Source organism: Podospora pseudopauciseta, chromosome 1, assembly GCF_035222475.1.
Source record: "Podospora pseudopauciseta strain CBS 411.78 chromosome 1, whole genome shotgun sequence".
In the NCBI taxonomy this organism is placed as follows: Eukaryota; Fungi; Ascomycota; class Sordariomycetes; order Sordariales; family Podosporaceae; genus Podospora; species Podospora pseudopauciseta.
Genome location: NC_085892.1, coordinates 3,761,711 through 3,785,874, shown reverse-complemented (window position 1 = coordinate 3,785,874; position 24,164 = coordinate 3,761,711). Strand labels below are relative to the sequence as shown.

General features: G+C 53.7%; 7 protein-coding genes across 7 annotated transcripts; 4 read left to right on the top strand and 3 right to left on the bottom strand.

The window, feature by feature from the left end:
• Positions 1–578: 578 nt before the first annotated feature.
• APE2 (Aminopeptidase 2 mitochondrial) lies at positions 579–7,267 on the bottom strand (the record flags this gene model as incomplete). Its single annotated transcript, XM_062907645.1, has 3 exons — positions 3,107–7,267; positions 1,105–3,034; positions 579–1,052 (listed from the first exon to the last, which is right to left on the bottom strand). The coding sequence occupies exons 1-3, from the start codon at positions 3,352–3,354 to the stop codon at positions 579–581; spliced, it is 2,652 nt and encodes an 883-aa protein (XP_062770607.1). The 5' UTR covers positions 3,355–7,267.
• On the top strand, positions 4,783–7,096 carry ENO1 (phosphopyruvate hydratase; the record flags this gene model as incomplete). Its single annotated transcript, XM_062907644.1, has 4 exons — positions 4,783–5,263; positions 5,633–5,772; positions 5,837–6,182; positions 6,244–7,096. Exons 2-4 carry the CDS (start codon positions 5,646–5,648, stop codon positions 7,094–7,096), a joined length of 1,326 nt encoding a protein of 441 aa, XP_062770608.1. The 5' UTR covers positions 4,783–5,263; positions 5,633–5,645.
• A 781-nt stretch (positions 7,268–8,048) lies between the features above and the next one.
• Positions 8,049–10,778, bottom strand: QC763_0012460 (uncharacterized protein; the record flags this gene model as incomplete). Its single annotated transcript, XM_062905242.1, has 5 exons — positions 8,049–9,729; positions 9,771–9,931; positions 9,957–10,088; positions 10,152–10,277; positions 10,452–10,778. The coding sequence occupies 5 exons, from the start codon at positions 10,776–10,778 to the stop codon at positions 8,049–8,051; spliced, it is 2,427 nt and encodes an 808-aa protein (XP_062770605.1).
• On the top strand, positions 8,967–10,183 carry QC763_0012470 (uncharacterized protein; the record flags this gene model as incomplete). The annotated part of the gene is made up of 2 exons (XM_062905243.1): positions 8,967–9,057; positions 9,328–10,183. 2 exons carry the CDS (start codon positions 8,967–8,969, stop codon positions 9,690–9,692), a joined length of 456 nt encoding a protein of 151 aa, XP_062770606.1. The 3' UTR covers positions 9,693–10,183.
• Positions 10,779–11,494: 716 nt separating the features above from the next.
• Positions 11,495–15,183, top strand: BUB1 (protein kinase; the record flags this gene model as incomplete). The annotated part of the gene is made up of 3 exons (XM_062907643.1): positions 11,495–12,499; positions 12,599–13,004; positions 13,061–15,183. The coding sequence occupies 3 exons, from the start codon at positions 11,495–11,497 to the stop codon at positions 15,181–15,183; spliced, it is 3,534 nt and encodes a 1,177-aa protein (XP_062770604.1).
• A 238-nt stretch (positions 15,184–15,421) lies between these two features.
• On the bottom strand, positions 15,422–16,876 carry APN1 (DNA-(apurinic or apyrimidinic site) lyase; the record flags this gene model as incomplete). Its single annotated transcript, XM_062907642.1, has 1 exon — positions 15,422–16,876. One exon carries the CDS (start codon positions 16,874–16,876, stop codon positions 15,422–15,424), a length of 1,455 nt encoding a protein of 484 aa, XP_062770603.1.
• A 637-nt stretch (positions 16,877–17,513) lies between these two features.
• On the top strand, positions 17,514–23,123 carry QC763_110480 (uncharacterized protein). Its single transcript, XM_062907641.1, has 2 exons — positions 17,514–18,843; positions 18,935–23,123. Exons 1-2 carry the CDS (start codon positions 18,698–18,700, stop codon positions 22,770–22,772), a joined length of 3,984 nt encoding a protein of 1,327 aa, XP_062770602.1. The 5' UTR covers positions 17,514–18,697; the 3' UTR covers positions 22,773–23,123.
• The last annotated feature ends 1,041 nt before the right edge of the window (positions 23,124–24,164 follow it).

The window sequence follows — 24,164 nt, the reverse complement described above, 5'->3', positions numbered from 1 at the left end:
ACAACTGATAAGATGCGCAGAAAGGTTTGCTTGAATTGATCTTCATCATCATAAAATCCGGTAAGAAAATTGGCCTGACCTGTATATCGGTTTCCAGATCGAGTCAAATAACAATTGCAGGACCAGTGCGCAATCCAGGGCGATGGAGAGTAATGACAAGTGAGAACCACGGACCATGAGCTCCGACCACCACCTCACCTTCCAATACCTCTCAAAAGCCCGAAAGCTCCAGAGCCACTCGTTGACAGCTTCCACTTTGAGCACTTTACAGATCTGCGACTTGCGCAGATCGTCTGCTCTACATGATACCTCTTCAATATCTCCGAACTGCAGAATATCAAGGTAAGTGGGGGGTGGGGGGGTTCAACGAGGCCATGTTTGTCAAAATGTTTTGAGATTTTTGGTGTAGTTGTCCTTATATTTTACATTGCCAGCACTCTATGTCTACATGTCTACCATGATGACTTAAGCCAGCTCCAACTCAACGCCCCAGTCTAGAGATGACTTGAAATGCTTTTGAATCCTGCCTCATCCATTCGTCAGGCTAACCATCTTCTTCATAGTCCTCGTGTCGACATTTACGAACTCTTCGTGTTCTCCTTCACCCAAGCAGCGACATCCTCACGGTCGCGCTCGACCCAGGAGATCTTGGAGCGAATGGCGTCCAGGCTCTGCGCAAGAGACTGGTCGAATCCGTTGGTGCTCTTGTCAGCGAAGAACTGCTCAACCTTGGCAAGCTGCTCCTTCTTCGTGAAGCTAGACGTGAAGATAGTCACCATGGTACCGAGCATAGACAGCGCAGGAGGGAGCTTCTCGACAAGCTTCTCCCAGTTCTGCGTCATCCACTCATATAAGGCCTCGATACCCTCGGGATGGCTACGCAGACCAGCAGTCGGCATGTAGATATCCTGGTCCTTGACCTCACCGCTGAACAGGAGATCCAAAGTTCTCTTGATCAGCTCGGGATCCTTGGCACGGCCGAGGCAGCGCAGGGCAGTGTTGCGCTCATCACTGTTGGTTGACTTGCGGTAGAAGTCGAGGACGGCGTCGTACTAACAACACAGTCAGCATCCATCATAGACAATAGGGGACAAAACAACGTACCTCCTCCTTGCCACCGTGCTTCAGCGCCATACTAAAGACGCTGCCCCTAATGTTGGGGTGCACAGCAGACCGGTCACCGGCCATGTACTTCTTGAACATCTCCTTGGCCGTATCGATGATCTTCTGGTCCCCGGACAGACCAGCACTTCCGAAGAGCATAGCCTTGAACTGCTGCTCAATATGACCATCCTTCTCGGAGAATTCCCAGCCAAGTTGGTGCGCCTTAGCACTAACAAGTTCGCGCAGGAAAGCCTCCAGGCCGTCGCGGACAGCCTTGTCCTCGAACATCCAGGCACTCTGAACTGAAGCAACGCGACCAATGATCTCGTTCCAGACAACGAACTCGGTCTCTGTCTCGAATCCCTTGAGGAGATTCAGGACTCCAGACGTCTTTTGGTAGCCAGAGGTGGCCAAAGCACCGGCATCGGCAATCATACCGGCGCGGTCCTCCACGCTGAGAAGACCGTTCTTGGCAGCCTCGCCAAGCTTGGCGAGACGCTCAGGGGAGTAAGAGGTGCGGTACAGACCGGTGTGGTTGGCGTTGAGCTTGAAAAAGTCGTTGTTGGGCACCTTGAAGGTGTCCTCACGCTTGCTCAAAGTTTGCGACTCGTCAATACCATCCTTGGTGCGGAGACCCAAGAAGACGGGATAGATGACCCTGTCCTCTTCGGGCTTGGTGTCGCCAGTGCGCAGGAAGCGGTTCTGCTTCAGCTTGATGGTGTTGTTGCCCTTCTCCTCGACGGTCACAACAGGGTAGCCGATGTTCTTGGTCCACACCTGCATAACATCTTCGACGCCCTTTCCGCTGGCCTCAGCAAGAGACGCCCAGAGGTCTCCGGTCTGGGTGTTGCCGTAGGCGTGCTTCTTGAGATAACGTCTGACACCCTCCAGGAAGGTATCTTCGCCAAGGTAGGTTGAGATCATGCGCAGGACGCAAGAGCCCTTGGAGTAAGAAATGGCATCGAAGATCTGGTTGATCTCGTCGGCTCGCTTGACAGGCACCTCAATGGGGTGACTGCTGCGGAGGGAGTCCAAAGACAGGGCGCGCTGAAGGTTGTCGACAACATACGTCTCCCAGACCTTCCACTCGGGGTAGAAGATGTTGCAGGAATACCACGAGGCCCAGGTAGCGAAGCCCTCGTTGAGCCACAAGCCATCCCACCAATCCATAGTGACAAGGTTACCAAACCATTGGTGAGCCAGCTCGTGCTGAACAACCTCAGCAACACGCTCCTTGGTCGCCGCGCCACTGGCCTTTTCATCCAGCAGCAAATCGACAACACGGTACGTCACCAGACCCCAGTTCTCCATGGCGCCCTGAGCGAAATCGGGGATAGCGATCTGGTCCATCTTGGGCAAGGGGAACTCGATGCCAAAGACCTTCTCGTAGAACGCGAGAGTCTTGGCAGCGAGGTTGAGTGAGAAGCGACCATGCTCAATATCTTGGCCAGGGGGAGCATACACACGGACGGGGACACGGAACTCGTTGGTCTCGATGTAGTTCAGCTCACCAACAACAAAAGCCACAAGGTATGTGGACATGAGTGGTGACTTGTTGAAGGTGACGGCCTTCTTGGCGGCATTGGTCTGCTTCGACTGGACCTCTGTCTCGCCAGAAACATCCATGTTGCTGAGGCAGGTCAAGTTCTTGTCGGCAATGAGCGTGACTGTGAACTCGGCCTTGAGTGAAGGCTCGTCAAAGCAAGGGAAAGAGCGGCGAGCATCGGTAGGTTCCATCTGGCTGACGGCAAGAAGACCCTGGGAGCCGTCCTCCTTCTTGTAAGTCGAACGGTAGAAACCGGCCATCTTGTCGTTCAGCTGACCAGTGAACTTGATCTCAAGCTGGGCCTTCTTGCCTTTGGGGACTTCATTGTCAAAGTCAAACGTGGTGACTTGGGTGGTCTCATTGTATGAGATCTTGGGCGAGGAGCTGTGTTTATTGTGAGCTTTGGTGGCCCATTCAGGGGCGGAACGAGCATTGTTGGCGGGGTATGGAACCTACCTGACAGTCTGCCCCTCGGAGCTGACAGTGGCACTGTGCACGTCAAGCTCAAGGGTATGAAGAGAAATGGACTTGGAGTCCTCGGCCACATCGAGGTCAATCACGACAGTGCCGTCGAAGGTGAAGTCCTTGAAGTTGGGCTCGAGAGTAACATGATAGTGCCGTGGGATGACGTTGGTGGGGAGCAGCTCACGAGCTGCCACATTGACCCCACTAGCCACATCGGCTTGGGCGTGAGTTCTGCACATGTTGTGACGGCGGTATGAGCAGTGCCGGACTGGTGGACGAGTTGCTAGGCGAGCTGTTCGCTGGGTCAAAAGAGGGCGTTGGGAAGTGGAAGTTGCTGTTTTCGAAGTGAGGGTGGCAGTAGCAGTAGAAGTGGCAGAGTAAGACCGCCGTGGTGAGACTGAGACTGATGAGGGTGATGATGAGTGACTGCGGGGTGGTTTAGCAAATCCGCTTGGGCCTTAGTACTTCCTAGAAGGGGGAGCGGGTCCCGTCAGAGGCGACCTTCCAGTTGCATACCGTGAAGTAAAACTCTGCGCTGTTCTTCTCAACGGTGCAAGTCCTAGATGTCTCCGGGCTCCCTGGCTGGCTGTTGGCCGTGCTGCAACGCAAGAACGGAACATGATGGAAAAGAAGAGAGTGAAAGAGAGACGAAAAGCAACAATTTTATGTACAATGAGCCTAACTATCGCACCTTCCTTACGTGCGGTGCTCGTCAGAAGGCTCTTTCCTGCAAACTCCCAAATTGATGCACCTTGGTGGCCTGTAAAGGCGGGCAATCTGGTTGAGCACAGGCCTCCTTTTCCGCCCCTTCCTGCTGACTGACCACGCAAGAAGCTATTAGACCATTTTAGGCAGGCGGTCAGGAGCAACTTCATCTCTCAACTCTTGGTCAGATGGGAGCACGTAATGGTGAAGCTATTATGTTCCGGATGACTTTTTGTTAGGTATGGCTGCTAGATATTTGTTTAATCTGTTGATTTTTGCCTCTGGTCTGCCAATAGCTATAGTTGGGAAAATTGGCGTTGACGGATCCCGCCAGATGTTTGTTGTAGGTCGGATCCCGCTGGACGATCTTTTTTCTTCAGGAGCACAACACACGGGAGCTCGCCAGCAATATGAGACTCTGTAACCTTCCGGGACACTTGTACGGAGTTCCGTGGCTGACCGCAGAAATGAAGATCATGACAGAACTCGAGAAAAGCACCCCAACCCTCTTAGTGAAGTGATAAGGCCATACATGGGATATTTGCTCAAGACAGAGTGCCAAAGCCTTCTCATCGCTACATTCTTGGGAGAGCTTTCATATCAATGCTTCGATCTTGATTCAAGGGGTCTTTGGAAGCTTCTCGACAAGAGCTGAGCTCTTCGTCTGTTGGGGTGGACCTGGCCAGTGCTGTGATCCACTTGTTGACGTCTTAAAACTTGGGCTGCGGGGTAGCTCAACCAGTTGTCAGTCTGGCCATGGAGGGGCAACCGTCTTATCCATCACTATCAAAAAAGGTTGACATCGGCCGGGGCGGATGCGAGCAGACAACTCGCCCGTGCAAAGCCGCCGCAAACTTTGCAGCAAGGCGACGGGACCTCCGTGTGCTTGGGTGGGGGTCTCCAGCTGTGACTGTTGTGAAAAGGATGTTTGACTATTTGCAATTCAACACCCCACGCCATCCCACCGGACTGTCAGGGATGAAGCTCCGACAACGGATTCGTAGAAGAATAGAATTGAAGTCGCCCGCGCCGAACAGGGACGGCCTGACCGGGCGAGAGACAACCGTCCTCTCGGCCACTCGATCCGCCCACATGCAGCCCCATGGTTGGCAATTGACATTGGTTGGGCATTAGGGCAGGGATGGTGTAGCATGTAGACGGTACACACCGAGAGCTTTCCTGCCCTCGACCTGCGAGGTGCTTCCGATATGGCAAACCCTTGGCAGTCACTAACCAGAGGGGGGTTCTCGCTACCTACCTTCGACCAGGGATCACCCCACCAGACGACCTGCCCCTCCCTCCGTCTCTGCTCACCCAAAAGCTTCCACCTCCAGCCCCAAGTGCATCATCTTGATTCTCTTCCCTCTTCCATCTTCACTCTTCCCATCCTCGCCCTACAACATCGAGAGACCTTCCACCACTCATTAGTCCATCAAACCTCAGGTACGTATGTCCAGGGCATCATCCGATGGCCTCCTGTCCTGTTTTGTCGTCCCATATCACCTCCACGCCGTGGCACCTCAAGCTCTGCCACCATCCAGCTCCCGTGGATTCGCGCGTTGGGTGACGAACCACCCAGTCTTGCGGGATATTCCACGAACCTGGTCTGTCCTAGCTTGCAATTGAGCGACTTTTGGGACCTTGATACCAACCAACACGTCAACAATTCTTCAACCTTTCCTCCTTCCCTCCAAACATACCCTTTCCCGCCACCCGCCAGCCTTGCTTTTCACCTACCACAAGTCCGTCCTTGACCGCTCCCGTACTCCGACAGACCCCATAGCCAACAGATAACTGATTATCTCCCATCAGAAAATCATCCACAATGGGTATCACCAAGGTTCACGCTCGTTACGTCTACGACTCTCGTGGCAACCCCACCGTCGAGGTCGATGTCGTGACCGAGGAGACTGGCCTCGCCCGCGCCATCGTGCCATCTGGTGCCTCCACCGGTTCGTCTTACCCAAATACCCCCGTCGAGGAGAAGCCATATCTGACAGACACGGTGGAATATAGGTCAGCACGAGGCTTGCGAGCTCCGTGACGGCGACAAGACCCACTGGGCTGGCAAGGGTGTTCTCCAGGCCGTCAAGAACGTCAACGAGGTCATTGGCCCCGCGCTCATCAAGGAGAAGATTGACGTCAAGGACCAGAGCAAGGTCGACGAGTTCCTCCTCAAGCTCGACGGTACCCCCAACAAGACCAAGCTCGGTGCCAACGCCATCCTCGGTGTCAGTTTGGCTGTCGCCAAGGCCGGTGCTGCCGAGAAGGGTGTCCCTCTCTACGCTCACGTCTCCGACCTTGCCGGCACCAAGAAGCCCTATGTCCTCCCCGTTCCCTTCATGAACGTCCTCAACGGCGGGTTAGTTGCTCTGCTGGCCGCTATCATGCGTTATCAAACATGTGCTGACATCCCTCGATAGTTCCCACGCCGGTGGCCGTCTTGCCTTCCAAGAGTTCATGATCGTTCCTTCCGCCGCCCCCTCTTTCTCCGAGGCGATGCGCCAGGGTGCTGAGGTGTACCAGAAGCTCAAGGGCCTCGCCAAGAAGAAGTACGGCCAGTCCGCTGGCAACGTCGGTGACGAGGGTGGTGTTGCTCCCGATATCCAGAGCGCCGAGGAGGCCCTCGAGCTCATCACCGAGGCCATTGAGGCCGCTGGCTACACTGGCCAGATCAAGATCGCCATGGATGTCGCCTCCAGCGAGTTCTACAAGGAGGACGCCAAGAAGTACGATCTCGACTTCAAGAACCCCGAGAGCGACCCCTCCAAGTGGCTCACCTACGAGGAGTTGGCTGCCCTCTACTCCGACCTCTGCAAGAAGTACCCCATCGTCTCCATCGAGGACCCCTTCGCTGAGGATGACTGGGAGGCCTGGAGCTACTTCTACAAGACCCAGGGCGAGTCCATCCAGATCGTTGCTGACGACTTGACCGTCACCAACCCTCTCCGCATCAAGAAGGCCATTGAGCTCAAGGCTTCCAACGCCCTTCTCCTCAAGGTCAACCAGATCGGTACCCTTACCGAGTCCATCCAGGCCGCCAAGGACTCCTATGCCGATGGCTGGGGCGTCATGGTTTCTCACCGCTCTGGTGAGACCGAGGATGTCACCATCGCCGACATTGCCGTCGGTATCCGCTCCGGCGAGATCAAGACCGGCGCTCCCTGCAGATCGGAGCGCCTGGCCAAGCTTAACCAGATTCTCCGCATCGAGGAGGAGCTTGGCGAGAACGCCGTGTATGCCGGCGAGAACTTCCGCAAGTCCATCAACTTGTAAGGTGGACGCGGTGGGATGCCTCGGGGAGAATCGGAACCCAGAGGGACGGGGTCTGGTGATTTGTTGGTAACAGGTTTACCTCGGGTCAAAAGATGTCTGAGATGACTTATGAAAAGGGTGACGAAGCCTTAGAAAGCAGGGAAATACCAATGTGAATTCTTTTTCAAAGTCCAAGCTTGGATGGATCCTCTTTCGGAAACTTGCGGGGTGGTCGTGGACCACATTGCCGGCATGACCTCTCAAGGTTCTCGCCTATTGCCGTGGTTTGCCGGCCATGACATGTAACTCCACAAAAAGGGCTGACATTTGGCAGGCTGCAGGGCTAGACATATCCAAGACTCGACTACAGTCTATTACCGGAGATCGGTGATTATTTACCCTGAGCCTGTGGAGCTTGTTGATTCTCTCACCTGCCTCGAGGCGATCGGTGGTAGTTTATGTGTCACTACTGGTCCAGCAACCCATCACATGATGACTCCTGAAGGCCAAACCCCTCCTCTATAGTCCGCTTGGTTCACTTCAAAGTCCTCTCCCACAAGTCCCCTTCTTTTTCGGCCTTCCTCTTAGGAGGTACGATAACCGGTTGTCCATCATCTCTAACCCCGATCACAGCAAGAATGGCACCCCAAGAACGCCGGGAAATGCCTTTTGTATATTCTCTAGTAAAAAGGACATTTCCCATCCCAAAGACGCCCCAGTATTCACAAACATTTCCGTGATCTTTCGATAGAACCTCAGCCGATTTGGCTTCGTTGCTCTGGGCCTGGTTTTGCCTACTCCCTCAAACAAAGTGATCAGCACCTCATCAGAAATATCCACGCCAGCTGACAGGTCGAGAAACGCCTCCAATACCCGCAAGGCTTTATCAGAATGTCTCGCATGTCGCGCGAACAACATCTCAATGAAACAACTCATCGCATCCAATACCGCCGGCTTAGCAAACCTAAACAACTCAACCCGAGCATTCCTCGCCGCACCATGATACAGAAACGCCAAGTACAAGTCCGTTTCTACTGCTCTCCAAAAGTCGTCCTTTGTATTCCTCCTGGCAGGTCCGTTGAATAAACTTTGTCCAAGGCGAAGGCGATTGCCACCCGCCGTGCCCCTCGTTCGGATCCTTGCCGGCCTCCAACAGACACTGGATCACTTGCAGATGACCTTCGGTCCACTGCTGTTCCTCAACGACCAAGCAAAGCGGCCACTCCTTCAAGTCGTCAAAGTAGTACAAACTGTCGTTGAGTTTCCTCGAGACATACTTTGCCGCCCCTGTCCGGAGGACCTCTTTTCGAAACTGGAAATCGGATGCCTCATTTCCCGACGCAACAACGTCTCCGATGATGGTATCGCCGTTGAACTCGGCCGGTTCGAGCAGGGTCCACTCCATGGCATCTTCACCGTCTTCTAATGGCGCGACGAAGAGATTCTCGATATCATCGAGCAGCTCGGCTGCTGTCTCTTCCGCGTCCTCCAACGCCTCGTGCGCATACGAGAGACCTTCCTTGAGGAGACGCGTTCGTAAGGAGGCATAGTCAGACGATGTGGGTGGTGCACTGCATTTCAAGCAGGCTGTGTAAGCCCGCAGAGTTGAGAGAGGAGTGGAAAGCCCTGGTTTCGTTTTCGAACTGAGGTAGTCGTTCATTTCCCGAGTGAGCAAAAAGTCGCGGACTGTTCGGTGGAGGAACTCGACTGAGGTGCCCTTTACATATAGCAACCCCCCGCAGATGGCATTGACACGGCGTCGGCACCGACCGTATAGCTGCTCTTCTTCGGGCGGGGAGGTTGGGGAGATTGCCATCTTGAGGGCGTAGTCCTCGTCTTCGCTTTCGTGCTCTTGCATGCTGAAAGTTAGGTAGTAGAGCGGCTGCTTGGCATGGGCGGATATGCTGAGGAAGCTCGCCATTTTTTGGTGGTAGGCGCTGTCGATGAGGTTGAGCATGTGTTTGAAGAAGCGCTCGAGGTCGGTGGGGAGGCTTTCGAGTCGATGCTGGAGATCGAGCATTGTGTCGAGGTTGGTTAGACCGTCTCGTATTGATCTTGTCACGAGGAACACCCAGAGGAAAACACCCTGGGCCTTGTCGGTGATCGAATCGATAATGGCGGTTTTGTCCTGCGGTGAGAAATGGGGAAGATTCCACCTGGGGTGTCCTGTGAGCCGCCTCTCTGCATAGCGCAGAATATCCTCGCGCGTGAGATCCTCGATGCTGATCTTGCGCGCAATGTTATTGCCAAAGGCATCGATGAAGACGTTCCATGGCCGGCTGGAGAGACAGAGTTTACTGTTGGGGGACTGGCTGAGGTTGGAAAGAATCTCGCAGAGCATGAGGTGATCACCATCAAACTCATCGACGCCGTCGATGAAGAAACAGTGCCGGATGTGGAGGTCTTGATTCCGGCCGAGATGGTGCAGGGCTTCAGAAAGTTCACGGGTTGTCCACTCGGTGCTCTGCTGCTCGGTCCGTTCGGGACAGGTCTGCCTCCAGCGAAGGGGACAAGCGGCGGGGATGAGGCTGGGACAGGCGCAGAAGATTTCGTAGAGGAGGATTTTGAGGAGACCCTCGTGGGATTTTTGCATGTGCGTGCCGGCTGCCCAGAATAGTGCCTTGTGGTCAGGAGCTTGAATGGTTTGGCCCATTCTTCGAGCATGGTTTGGGTTGTTTCGTGGTCGGCGAGGAACTTCATCAGGGTTGACTTGCCCGAACCGGCTTTGCCGGAGACCCAGAAGATGCCGTCCCCGGTTTTGAGCCAGTTGAAGAAGCGGTGTTTGGCAGGGTCGTCATCGACGTCAATGTCCGGTGGTGGCGGTTCCAACATCCAGCGAAACGTGTTTTTCGTAAGCTAGAGGGATGTTATCGTGGCGTACCGGCCGGGAGGAGAAGTTCAGGCTTCTGAGAACAGCCTGCTCCTTTGCGAGGGCTGCGATGTCGTTTTTGGTCAGATCAAGCTTCTTGATTCCCCATGACAATCTCTCTAGTGAAGCCGGGGCCAAGAATTCCTGCCTTGAGCCGTGGAAAAGCTTCTACAGTTCCGTGCCGAGGTTCCTGTTTGCTGAAGCTACCTCGGATAGAGTTTTGGCGATAGAGTCGAGTTTCTTGGTCTGGTCAATTTTCATACGGTTGCTTTCTTGTCTGAGAGTTTCGACCGTATCCAGAAGACCCGATTGTTGTGCACTAGACACCCATCCCTGTAATTAGCACAATCCGATTTGCCAAAAAATGCCCGGCCTACTTGCCTGATCACCGGCAGAAAGTGCATAGAAACAATGTCTTGAAACCTATTCAGCCTCTTCCAAATCCCCTCTATCTCTCTCGGTTCCAGATCATTTTGAAGGCAGCGACATTACTGTTTAACCTCCGACTTCCCTTTCCCTTGGTCTCAACTTTCCTATCATCTCCAAGAGCTCATCACAGATGCCTTTGCACTCCTTTGCGAGGTCATTCGCCAAGGCGTTTGCATCGTTGACGCCAATTGCTGATTGTTGGGGTGTCGCTATCTGGTTCTGTTGCAAGAGGGCGCTAAAGTTGAGAAGGCGACGGTGGGTTGTCTCAATGTCGGCTGTGGCATCGGAGGACGAGGAGCCAACTGGGGTTTGGTAGAGCTCCCCCGCGGTTGTGACGAGGCTGGAGATGAATTGGGTGAATTGGAGGATGTTGCCTGTTAGGGATATTGCGGCGAGGGATTCCATGGGGAATTACTGGCTACGGCTTTGGGGGACAAATGAAGGGCTCTTGGGTCTTTGTGAGGAGATTATGAGGCTTTCATCCCTCATTGGAAAAGGGAGGGGGGGGGCCTCCTCCTTGCCAATGCCGCGCGCTCATGTTGCACAGCTGGGCGGGTAGGTTACCAGGTAGGTATAGGTTGGCTTCGACCTCCAGGCAAAACCACACTTAACGGAGTTTTGGACATATCATGACACTCTTGCTGGAAGCGCATAGAGCACCATAACTGGGCTTGCCCCCCTTGGGTTGCTCACTCATAGGTGTGGTTGCCCATCAGGTAGTTGAGCATGGCCAAACCCTAACCCTGCTCGCACGCAGCATGTTGGTTGACAACTGTGCACCACCTGTCGATTTGGTTGCTACAACAACCCCCATCTCCCAAAATATTTTGTACACTTGAAACCCAGCAGCAGCCAGCGGGGGTCTTATTAGCGGGGTCCAGATTGGGTCGCGACCAACCCTCGACTCGACCTGACATCAACCCCTCCTAAATTTCACCAACGCGCTCTCCTTTTTCCGCCGGGCACGACACGCTTTGCAGTGCATCTTGCAACAGTTGACTCACTTCTTTTCCTGCCATATCCCATCTTTGCTTTTTTTGTTTTTTTCCATCCTTCTTGACGTCCGACTTTATCAACAACACCTACATCCCCCGCCGAGGTCTCGGCCACCACAAACAACAATGCCCGACAACGATGATTCGGTCAATTTTGACTTGATCGAAGGCCACAAAGAAAACATCCAATCCCTCTCCTCCGGCCGCTCCGCCAAAAAACTCGCCCAGCTCTTCTCCCCCCGGGGCAACCCCTCCTCCTCCCCCCATCACAACCTCGACGACCTCAAAGGTGAAAACTCCAAAATAAAAGCCTCTTTTGAGCAAGAGATTCAAACCATTGACGAGTCCGACGACCCCCTCGACGTTTGGGACCGGTACGTAAAGTGGACTCTGGAAGCCTACCCCTCGGCGCAAAACACCAAAGAGTCGGGGCTGCTAGGGGTGCTGGAGCGTGCGACGCGGGGGTTGGTCAATGACAAAAGGTATAAGCAGGATGGGAGGTATCTGAGGTTGTGGTTGTGGTATGTGGGGTGGTTTATGGATAATAAACGGGAAGGATATGTTTTTTTGTCGAGCAAGGGGATTGGGGAAGGGTTGGCGTTGTTTTATGAGGAGTATGCTGGGTGGTTGGAGAGTGTGGGACGGTGGGCGCAGGCGGAGGAGGTTTACAAGTTGGGGATTGAGAGGGAGGCTACGCCTGCGGCGAGGTTGGTGAGGAAGTTTGGGGAGTTTGAACAACGGCGGGCGGCGCAAGAGGAGGGCGATGGGCCGAGTAGTCCGGCGATTCCGGCGCAGAGAAAGGTGCTTGGGGTGAGGGCTGATCCTTTTGGGGCTGCCGAGCCGGTGGTGAGGGATCCTCAGGCGCCGAGGCAGACGAGTGGTGTTGGGGGTGGGGGAGCGAGGCCGGCGAAGTCGAAGCTGGCGATTTTCTCGGATGCGGATGCTGCGCCGGAACCGTCGGCCATGTCCTCTCGTGGACCGGAGTCGAAGGGGTGGGACTCGATTGGGTCGATGGCCGAAAGAAAAAAGGAGAACACCATGGCGCCGAAGCCGTGGGCTGGGGAGACGTTGAAGGCGGGAGGAAAGAAACCGCCTAGTGCTGGGGCCAAGATGGCGGTGTTCAGAGATCCGGTAGGTCCTGCCCCGTAACTTTCCAACATAAGCAAAAGTGTTGATCAATTTAGGACTAATTTGTGGGCCGTTTGTTGCTGGCGTTTCTATGTACTTCAGTCTATGGACAAGCAGATATCACAATCGCACATTCGAATTGACTATACCAAGGTTCAGGTTACTGTGAATCCGGCGAGTGGGAAGAGGGAGAGGATTTATGTGGACTTGAGGGCTGTGTATCCGACGCCTGATGAGCCGGGGACGGAGAAGAGTTTTGAGGAGATTTGGGCGGCTAATAGGGGGTGGCTGGATGTTGAGTGGGAGGATGAGCAGCAGCATGAGTCGACGCTGTTTATGAATGATGAGAATAGCTTCCCGGGGGCTGGGAATGTGGGAGGAAAGCCGCAGAAGATGGCGATCCATGCGGATGTGATTAGGTTGGATGAGAATGGGGCGCCGATTTATCCGAAGGGGGAGAAGACGATGAGGAGAAAGAAGAAGCAGGAATTGAATGAGACGCAAACCAGTGAGTTTATTTTCGGGGATTGTTGGTAAGGGGGTAATTCGCTGACGGTGAAGCAGTTCAAACGAATTTTGACTCTCCTTCGGGCCCGAAGAAGCTGAAGAAGAAGAAGAGGCAGTCTGTCGGTGAGCCGACTATGACTCTGCACACCAAGGCGGCCACAGACGATATCTACGACATTTTCAATGCGGAAGTCAAGCCGGTAAAGCCTCTTGGTGGTAGTGATGACGAAAGGGGGTATGAGTCGGATGATTATACCATGGGTGATGGCACTAGGCGTATTTCAACCAGTGATGTCGATGAGGATGAGGAGGAGGAAGAAGAGGATGATGTCGATGGTGATGGTGATGAAAATGCCAGTGTGTGGTCGGAATCATCACACAAGCAGCATCAAGACCAGTCGGACGATTTGATCGATGTTAATGATGGGGAAGAGGACGATCATCCGGATGAGCCTCCTAGAACGAGGACCATGTTTGTTCCTATACCCCCTGAAGACTATGTGCCGACACGACGACCGTGGAGGGATCCTGTGGAGGCGGCTAACAACCGTCTTCCATTCATGACTCCCATCACGGAACGAACGGAAATGTCGCTTGATGTCACGGCTGATATGGGTCGGTACGAGCTACACAGCAAGACCCCGTCGAGGCAGATCAACAAAAACATGATTGCCGAAGAGGATGAGGAGGAAGGGGAAGATCTGACACCGCTCAGCAGTCCGGCTCGGGGTGTGTTTGAGGATGAGAATGCCTTTCCCAAGGGCAAGGTGCCTCAGCCGCTGCTTCCCAAGGCCAGACCTGCGTTGGCGTCGAAGCCCCTTGCCACCAAGGTGCTGACGCCCAAGGCAACCAAGACGCTCGTTATCCACAACAAGGGGCCTATTATCAAGGATGCCCAGTGTAATCCTGTCGACACCGCTGTCCGAGGCGAGATTTTATCGAACATCCAGCCTCCCTTGACTTCGTACGATGGCTTTTACGACCACCGCAGCGAGAAGTCTGACCGCAGTGCCGAGATAAGAAAGTACTGCAAAGCAATCGGCAAAGGGGCCAACCGCTCCAGCACAGGCGACAAGTCTTCCAACCTTGGGTCGTCTGTCACCCTCCGCTTTCCCGGCACAGAAAGGGAATACGCCATCCGCCGTGAACTCGGCGCCGGAGCCTTTGCCCCGGTGTATCTCGTCAACAACTCTCACCCTTCGGTGAATAATTCCGACGCCGACGGCGACGATGACGAAAACAACGAAAACGCCATCATGGGCAAGGGGCGTTTTGCCTCGGCCCATCACAAGCGTTACCCGCAGGAGGCACTCAAGATGGAGTCCCCGCCTACTCCTTGGGAGTTTTACATGATGCGTCTGGCGCACAACCGTCTTGGTCCGCACGACAGGGCAACGGCTTCGTTGTCTCCAGCGTTGGAGCTTCACCTTTACCAGGATGAATGCTTTTTATTTCTGCCGTATCACCCCTTCGGGACGCTGCTGGATGTGGTCAACCTCTTCCGCGGGGAAGCCTCGGGCGTGATGGACGAGCAGCTGGCCATGTTTTTTACTATTGAGCTCTTACGCACAGTGGAGGCTCTTCACGCCAAGGGGATCATGCATGGTGACTTGAAAGCAGACAACTGCCTCTTGCGCCTTCCCAGTGATGAGACACCGCTGTCGACGAAGTATCAACCCTCGGGTGACGGGGGTTGGGCCTCGCGGGGAATTACGTTGATTGATTTTGGGCGCGGGATCGACATGAGGAATTTTAGGGATGATGTTCAGTTTGTGGCTGATTGGAAGACGACGAGTCAGGACTGTAACGAGGTGAGGGAGGGGAGGTTGTGGACGTGGCAGATTGAGTATTTTGGGGTGGCGGGGATAGTGCATTGTTTGTTGTTTGGGAAGTATATCGAGACGGTTGGGGTGAGGGATGGGAATGGATTGGGGAAGAGGTATAGGATTAGGGAGAACTTGAAGAGGTATTGGCAGACGGAGATTTGGGGGGGGTTGTTTGAGATGTTGTTGAATCCGGGGAATTTTGTCGGGGGGGAGGGGGGACGGATGCCGCTTGTTAGGGGGTTGAGGGGGTATAGGGAGAGGATGGAGGGTTGGTTGGAGCAGAATGGGGAGCGGGGGTTGGGACTTAGAGGGGGGTTGGGGAGGGTGGAGGGTTGGGCTAGGGGACGGAGGTAGGGATGGTGTGTTGAAGGAAACACATCAACCGGTTGGGTTTCTTTTGTTGTGGGTGTGAGAGAGTATTGTTTTCTTGTTATTAGGGTTTAAGTTTGACCTTTGTGGTTATACAGTTGTACATGATAGACATGCACAGTCGAGGCAGATAATCCCCCCCCCCCTCCTTTTTTTTGGTTTTTTTTATGCCTCTTGGTAGATATTCAGTTTACACACTTTTTATACACTTTATTCGGCCCCTCTATTCGCTCTCCTCACCACAAGAATCACACGCCTCCTCCTCGGTCTTCTTCTTTTTCCTCGCAGCAGCAGCGGCCCCTTCTTTCCCTTTTGGCGCCGCCTTCTTGGCATCCTTGTCAGCCTTCTTGTCCACCTGCTCCTGAATCCTCTTCCTCTCTGCCGCGCCCTTCTTTTGAAGCTCCACCTCCAAATCTTTAAATTCCTTTGACTCGGCATCCATCCCTATCAGCGACTCGAGCAGCTTGATCTCATCCGCCCAGATCTTCCTGTCTTCTGTCTTTTTGCCGTCCGGTCCCTTGACTTCAATAGGTGTCTCGAGCACCATAGGGATGTTCTGTAACCGCTCATCATTGACCACGTTGTGGAACGCTCTCAACCCGAGAAATCCCTGTCCGATATTCTCGTGAAGGTCCCGGTGTGATGAAAAGGGGGCTTTGCTATCGTTTAGATGGAAGGCTTTCAAGTACTTTAGCCCGACGACCTCGTCGAATTCCCTCATTGTTTTGGCGTAGGCTTCCGGCGAACGGATGTCGTAGCCGGCGGCAAAGGCGTGGCATGTATCGACGCAGACGCCGACGCGGGACTTGTCTTCGACGAGGGATATGATTGTGGCGAGGTCGGAGAAGGAGGAGCCGATGATGTTACCGCTTCCGCACATGTTCTCTAGGACGGTGATGACGGATTTGGTGGCTTTGTGGGCGGTGTTGAGGTGGGAGGCTATCCGGGCGCAGGCTTCGGACATGGGGAGGCCACCGGTCGATCCCGGGTGGAAGTTGTAGAGGGTTATGCCCAGGGCGTCGCATCGCTTCAGGTCGTCGAGGAAGGAGGAGTAGGCTTGGGTGGATTTTTCCTTGTCGGGTTGGGCGAGGTTGATGAGGTAACTTGCGTGGGGGAGGATGATGTCGGGGGTGTAGGTGTTTGTCTTTAGGAGGGAGGAGAAGAGGGAGGGGGTTTCTGGGGAGAAGGGGGGGTATTTCCAGGTTCGGTGAGGTTTGAGGAAGATGGCGAAGGCGTTGGCGCCGATGCTGGAGGCGTTGGTGATGGAGTTTTGAACCCCCCCGGCGGCGGAGACGTGGGCGCCAATCTTCATGGCTAGTTTGAGGGTGTTGAGGGGGGTGCGGGCGGCGAGAGGCATGCTGTCGTCTGTCTTTTTGGAGGAGGAGGTGGTTGTTTTGCGCTTCTTGGGGGCTGGCTTGGTGGAGGGTTCGTCGTCTTCTTCTTCCTTGATGTCATTGATGTCATTGACATCAGACTTGCTCTCATCTTTTCTGTCTTCGTTGTAGTCGACTTTGCGCTTGGTTGTGGCTCTTTTGTTTACTTCCACCTTGGACTCGACAACGGAGGCGGCCGACTTTGCCTTTGAGACTTTGGTTGCGACGACTTTCTCTTCGACCCTGCCGATGGCTTCTGCGGTTGGCTTGGCTTGGGCAGCTTGTCTGGCTGATTGGCGGGGCATGATGAGCTGTATTTTCGTCGAGTTTCTGGTACAATTGATCCGTTCAGTCGATGTGAATAGAGTCAGTTGCCCAAGAAACAAACGCAGAGGTGCGAAAAAGGGTCCCCTGCCCGGCACAATGAACTAAGAGCGCGTCAAGATGCGACGCGCCGCGACAGCACGTGATGTCAATTAATTGATTGTTGGTCATGCACGCCCTGTTCCTCAGGCCAAAATCAGATAAAATCCGATCCCCGCTGACAAGTTGCAGATCATCGGCTTGGCAGCTGATCTCTTGGCAAATGGTCCGAGTTCCCGTAGCGTGGTTTCAGCCCAAGACACAGCGAGCGAGTGGCTTATCTCAGCCAACTTCACACAACGACAGACACAGCCTTTCTCCCCCTCCATCTTGCTCTTTCACAGCAAATCAGACAATGTCTGTCCTGCAGCCTGAAGCACCTTCCTTATCGGTCACATCCTACAGCAATATTAACTCTTTAGATTTTCAAGGTCGACATATTCTGGATTGACCGAACTCTCAGCTGACAAGAAGCAGACTAGCAGTGGACTCTCTCAAGCAGGCAGCAGTTTAAACGGGAACTAGGAAATTATAGAATGGGTCTTGTTGCTGGGTAAGGTACCTCGTAAGTGGTAGGCCTCCGCAATCACGGTAGCATTCGGCTCCTTCTCCTCGGACTACCTCAACACCTAGCGCTGGGAGGGCACTGGAGGGGCAGAGAGGCGGGAGGCAGAGAATCATCGCCAACATATCTCTGAATCCAGAGCGATACGCGACCCTCTTTGGCCTTCTCAAACACATGTTCGCATTCGCCCCTTGCTGCTGTTGGAGCATGGAAATTGTTTGCTGACTGTGCCCCTCCTTTACATGGGGCCAGCCACAGCGCTATCCCTTGTGCTGGTGCTATTTTTGACAAGAGGGGCCCAGTCCATCGGTGACATCTGGACCCAGCTTCGGGGTCAGATTGCGAGATTGGTGATATTCTTCTTTGAAGACACTGTCCAGTCTGCAAAGAAGTTTGAAAGACGGCGGTTCCCTGCCCTGAGCCGCCCGCCACTTGGCTTTATTCTCGAAGCAGAAAGACGGACCCTGAATACCATTTTTGGGAGAGAACGTGGAGGGGCCGTTCCAGCCGTCGCATGTCGCACTCACTTGTTCCCTTGGAAGATAGATGCCTCCTGCCATGCCTCTCCATGCCTCCGGGGGGCCAACCGAGCGGTGTACAGAGAGTGTTCAGACAATCATCATCAGCAACCATCCGATCTTTTTATGCTTCACTCTGTCATCAATCTATCAAAGTGATCTACGGAGTAGAGATTCCCTAGACAGAACGCTAGAATCCCATCAGCAAGCAAGCGAAGCATTGGCGTCCAGGGTGGCTTACAAAGCCTTGGCGTACCTCATGCAGGCCAACTGCAAAGTGCTCCCGCCGATTTTCTACTCTGTACAAGCAACTTGCACTTGCCGTGCCTGCTGCTCGCTGATGCTGCCAACACTCCGCCCCAAAAAAATACCCTTAGCCCTCCCCTCTGTTTGCACCAATTCGGTGCTGGGCCGCGCAACCTTCTTACCCATATTCCCTTTACATACGGGAGACCTACTGCCGAGAAGACAAGCAAGCGCCAGACTCGCTCGCCCCCCTTTCTCCTGCCGCTCTGTACGACGACAAGAATAGTCCAGGCCAGAGAGACAAGCAGCCCAGGAAACTAAAAAAAAAAAAATCATCAGAAACAACCTGATGGCGAGCCACATTGACTGACCATGATCACTTTTCCCTAACAATTGGCTGTTGAATTCCTACCCATCATCAGCCTTGCCTCACCATGGAGATCGACGACTCGGGGGACACGGGCGATGGCCGCCGGCTTTCGATAGAGAAGAAGCCCATCATTATTACCGACGCCATCATCGACGACGAGGATGACGAACCGTCCGCCTTTGAACGCCTACCCGACGAGATTATCCAACAGTGTGTTTAGTCTTTTCCTACTTCGTGAAATCGCCCCCTATGCCCAGTCCGCCTTTGCGTGTGTTTGTAGCGTCTAACATGACCGTGCTAGAATTCTGCAGGAGACTGACCCGAATGGATTCGCGTCGCTGGCTCTGCTCAACTCGAAATGGAGAAGCGTAGCCCAGCAGGCGCATCTCTATGCCCATCACTTGTCGAACTGCCCCTCGTATGCCATGAGCCACAGTGGCCCAGTCAAGGTCGATAGCGAAGATGACCTGCCAAAACTCAAACGACAGTTTGCAAAAGAGGTGAAGCGCAACCTCTTCGAAGCGTACTTGCGCCCCAATGAGACCGTCATCAAGGTCATATCCAACTCCATCAGCTCATCGTCCTGTCCCGGAGGCGAGGGCATCCAATTCAGTGCCTCACCAAAAGGCCATCACATCTTGGCTTATAACTCTTCCAGAATACATGTTGTTGATGTCAGAGGCGCCGAGATTGCAGTAACAAGAGAATTCAAGATTCTGAGGCGGCCAGCGGCGACATGTATCAATGATCAGGGGACAATGCTCGCGGTGCTATTGACGGAAATGCAAGTGGACATCTACCACCTAACGCAGTCACCACCAAAGCGAACGCACTCCATGATTTTAGACCACAGCCCACGCGCCATCGCCTTGTCACCATGCGGGTCAGTACTAGCGGCCGCTTACGAAGGTGGAATCGAGGTCTCTTCGCTGAACCAGACCGCCATGGCCACCGACCGGAGAGCTGTCAAGTGTGATGGCGTCGATGCTTTGACCTTTTCGTTTGACGGAACTCAAATTCTTGGGACGACAGTTCACTCATCCCAACCGAATACCGTGATACTCACAGCACCTTACTACGACCCCGGAAGCCATATGGAGTCCGATGATATCAGCGCTTTGTGGACGACATCGATCTTGTTTCCCAACACCAGTCGGGATTGCAGTCACGCCGTTTTGTTACAGAATGGGAAATACGAGGAAGCAGCATGGACTTTTACCTACGACCGTAGCTTCGAGACCTTCCGAGCCGTGCGTATTGACGATCTGAGGAACGGTACAACCTATTTCACAGGGCCAGTTCCCAATACCGAATCGCAGACCAGGCTCATTCCATGTACACTTCCGGCTGCCTCTTATTATGGAGAGCTGGTTTCGGCAGGGTTTCAGGGGAAGGATATCTGGCTGTATGGTGTTCCTGAGGACCTTGACGCCGTGCCGGATACCACCAGTGCGGCTGCGGAGAACAACTCGGGCAATGGTGGGCTTCTACGACGAAATAGCGGTCCATCGATGCGGGCAGCTTCACGGGTTCAGGAGAATGAGGCTCGGGTGCCCCAATGGCAGATTCTATGCGACAAACTGCGCAACACGTTCGTGGGAGGATACAAGATTGCTGAGCTCGAAGGTGTAAGCACTGTCAAGTTCGTGGCCGATTTTGCAGACTCGTGCATAAAAGAGCGATTGGTAATCACTGCCCGTGGCGTCACGCCTAATATCTCTGTCGCGGACGAGGAGGGCATCGATTTTGTAGATGGCGGCCGGATCACTCTTCTCGACTTCGACTACAGCGTAACCAACGGGGTTATCAAGGAGTTTACCATCGACGTAGGAACGAGGGAGCCCGAAGTGCTGGAGGAAGAGCATCGTGATATGGAGACCGAAGTGGCCATCGTTCGTCGGAGGACTGTCGCTCAGAAAAGGGGCAGCAGGGCTGTGTCTACTGTCATGCGCAGCGCAACAACTGCTGCTCCTCGCCCACCACCGTTGCCTACCCAGCCCTCCTCTTCAACACAAAAGGAAGATGAGGATGACCCCTTGGTTCCTCGTCGAGTAGGTACCGTCCCACCTCGCCGCAATGGTCCACCGTCGACAGTCGATGAAGGCGGAGAGACAGAATCTATGCTCGAAGAACAAGAGGCCCTCGATGCGCCCTATTCCCAAGGAGACCCGCGCTCAGGGACCACTCTTCGCCGTGCGGCTACCGCCGCTGCCAACAACCGCCGGTTGCAGCCACAACAAGCAGCCGCAGGACCGGTCGAATATCGCAGAGCTGATGGTCGAGCTGAGCATCCCCATGAGAGTGATGCGGACAACTGGGTTCCTCCACCACCACCGTACCAGAAAGAAGACCCCGGCGACCTCCCAGCTTTCCTTCGACACACGGCCGTTTTGCCTGCAGGTGCCGGTGTTCAGACCCATAACGGCAAGCTACAGGTCGACACAGCAGACAGGCAAGCTGCACGCATGTCGTCAGCCTCTATGTTCCAGCCCCGTCGCAGCCAGACTGTCACCACCACTACCAATAATCGTCATTCTTCGCCAAACCCGCCCGTTCCCCCTGTCCCACCACTTCCATCGCTCGATATAATCCCGCCGGTACCGGCTCTCCCGGCAGGCATTATGGGCTCACCACTGCCGCCGCCTCCTCGAATCATGGCCTCTCACGAACGAAACAGCAGCTCGGGGTCGCTTTCGGTGCAAAATCCCGTTGTGCGGCCAGGTTCCAGCAGCTCACGCTTCCTAGATGGTGACAACATCTATGATGTTTCACCGCCAGACTCGCCTGCTCTGGCACCGGTAAGGCAACATGTATCCCGAGAACCTAGTGGCAGCCCGGCAGAGAACGATCCGTCGCCACCCGTTCGAGCCAGCATGTTGTTTGTGTCACCTCCCACGGCCGGTCAAGGGGACTTTGCCGGTTCCGGCCCCAGCCCCTTTGCCGGTCAAGCTGCCCGTGTTTCTCCAGAAACGGGCCTTCCAGGGGCTAGTGAGACGAATATGGCGTCGTCCTCGTCGGTCACCAATGCGTTGGTGCCACCGAGTCACCGACCAGTAGTCGCGTCGGAGGAACCCCCAGCTGTGAGACGCTTGTCCGTCTCGAGGACCTGGCCAACGCAGCCAGTACCAATTAACACGGCTGCGGTATCCGACGGCTACCCGTACTCGGCTCCTGTTCCTGGCAACGGGACCGACGGTACTATGTCTCGGTCGTTCCCGCCTCTGCCCCGGCCCGATCAGATCTCGAATCTTGGGAACGGTAACCATCGGTTCTCTGGCCACTTTCAGCTGCCACCGCGTGTTCCCGTGGCGGTGGCAGGTCCACATTCTGCCCACCCTGCCATGACTATGGATGAGCATCTGCCGCAACCTCAGCAGCCGTGGAGGAGGACCTCGTACCAACGACCTGTATCACAGCAGCAACATTATTCTTTCCCCTTGCAGGGAGGAGGCGGTGGCGGTTCACCGCCGTATCATCGATCGTGTCACTCCCGCGCTACGATTCATGAGCCCCAGCCGAGGAGGCCGTCGGATATTGTTACCTCGGGGCCTTTGGTTCAGCAGCAGCCTCAGGAGGACATGCCGCTTATTATTTCGACGCCAAAGGGGGTTCAGGGGGCATTTGATGCGCCTGGGTCGTTTTCGTCAACTCAACAAAGGGCGGAGACGCCGATTTTGGCGCCGGTGCCGAGGCATCCTAGGCCTGTCACGCAGTCGTCCATACTTATGCCACGGCAGGTGCCAGAGAGGTTGGATACTATTTTCAGTTTGTCAGATAACGGGCAACAACAGCAGCAGCAACATCATCATCAGTTTTTGAATCATCCGCCCCCTGTGCCGGGGTCGTCGAGTGGTGGGGGGTTGAGTGGGTTTGCGAGGAGGGTGCCGAGTCTGAATAGGAAGCCGAGTAGAGCAGAGAGGTCGGCGGCCAAGAACATTGCTGATGCGAAGAAGAGGGGGTGGAGTGGGATGACGGTTAGGAGTAAGAGTAGAAGGGGGAGGGGGAAGAAGAAGCAAGAGATAGATGCGATGAGTACGGTTGCGTGGACGAATGTTGAAGGGAATAATGTTACTTGGCAGAGGGGGCAGGGTCAAGGGCAAGGGGGGAAGGAGAAGGATAAGAAGTGTGTGGTAATGTGATGGATGGGATGGGATATATATCGGTTGGGGTATGAAGGGTTGATATGTGGGAATGCGTTTGATAGGGCATATAGCAGGGGGGGCTTCTTTGTGTTTATTTGATGAAGGAGGGTTGCTGGTTAACAGGACAGGGTACAAGGTAGGATAGGAAAGGGAAGGCGGAGGGTAATGAAATGACTACTAATGTGGACTTGATATGACTGTTTCTGTGGGTTTTGGGTGAGTGAGTGCTTTGTTGGAGTCGTATGCTCCCATACATCAAGAGAAAGACGAACACCAATCTTGTGACCAGTGAAGGAGATATTTGAAGGCAAGCTGTTGTTTAGAGATCTTGATGCTGTCTACGAGGACTGCTATTTCACAAAAAACCTATGTCTTCATATCTTCAATGCTTCACGGCTACATGCAACGATTGGCTCTTAAGTAGTTGTCAAAGGTTGTTTTGACATCTACTTGTCTCTCCCACAATCTCTTTTCACAGCTATCTCTATTATAACTACCTTTCTGCAACTCCTTTTTCACAGCAAGATATCCGACTATTTTGCACTTATTTGCTCATCTACAATTTCACAGCCGTATCTTCACAGCTACATTTTAACATGGACTTTTTCACAGCTATTCTTTCACGGCTAATTTTTCACATGTCTATCTTCACCGCCATTGTTCTTTCACACCTTATATTTCACGGCTACTTTTCCCGGTTGTTTTTTTCACAGCAATCATTTCACAGCTACCTGTTTCTTTCACAACCACTTCTCACGGCTACTTTTTCACACCTACTCTTTTCACACCTACTCTTTTCACACCTACATCTTTTCCCAGATACCCATTTTCCCAGCTATCCATTTCCCCAGCTATCCATTTCCCCAGCTATCCATTTCCCCAGCTATCCATTTCCCCAGCTATCCATTTTCACAACCACATTTTCATAGCTACTTTTTTTCAGTTACTTTTTCCACAGCTTCTTTTTCACAGCCATCAATCTATTTCATGTTTAACTTTCACAGCTATTTCTTCACCTCGGTCACTTTTCACACCTGTCATTTCTCACAGCTATATATCTCTTTCACAGTCATCTTTCACAGCCGTCAACGTCACAGCTGTCCCCAGTTTTATGATCGCGCTTTCTTCTCACAACCTTACAGCTCAATGGTATATATGAGGTGCTGTTTGACTCTTGATATTGACAAGTAAGTAGGACATGGATGGCAGACAGAGCTGGTGCTATTGGTCCTTGTAAGGGATGTGAAGTAAGAATTGTAATATAAATCTGGAGTTCATAAGAGTTAGTGGAAGACACCAACATGTTGCGTGACTCGGCCAATCAGCAAGTATCATCTTTCAGAAGTTTCAGCAGACACTCACCGCATCAAATCTCTACACACAATACAT

Coding starts and splice junctions, on each gene's coding strand:
- QC763_110480 (XM_062907641.1), top strand. CDS start 18,698: ATGGAGATCGACGACTCGGGGGACACGGGCGATGGCCGCCGGCTTTCG. Junction 18,844..18,934: donor CCCGACGAGATTATCCAACA/GTGTGTTTAGTC, acceptor TGACCGTGCTAG/AATTCTGCAGGAGACTGACC.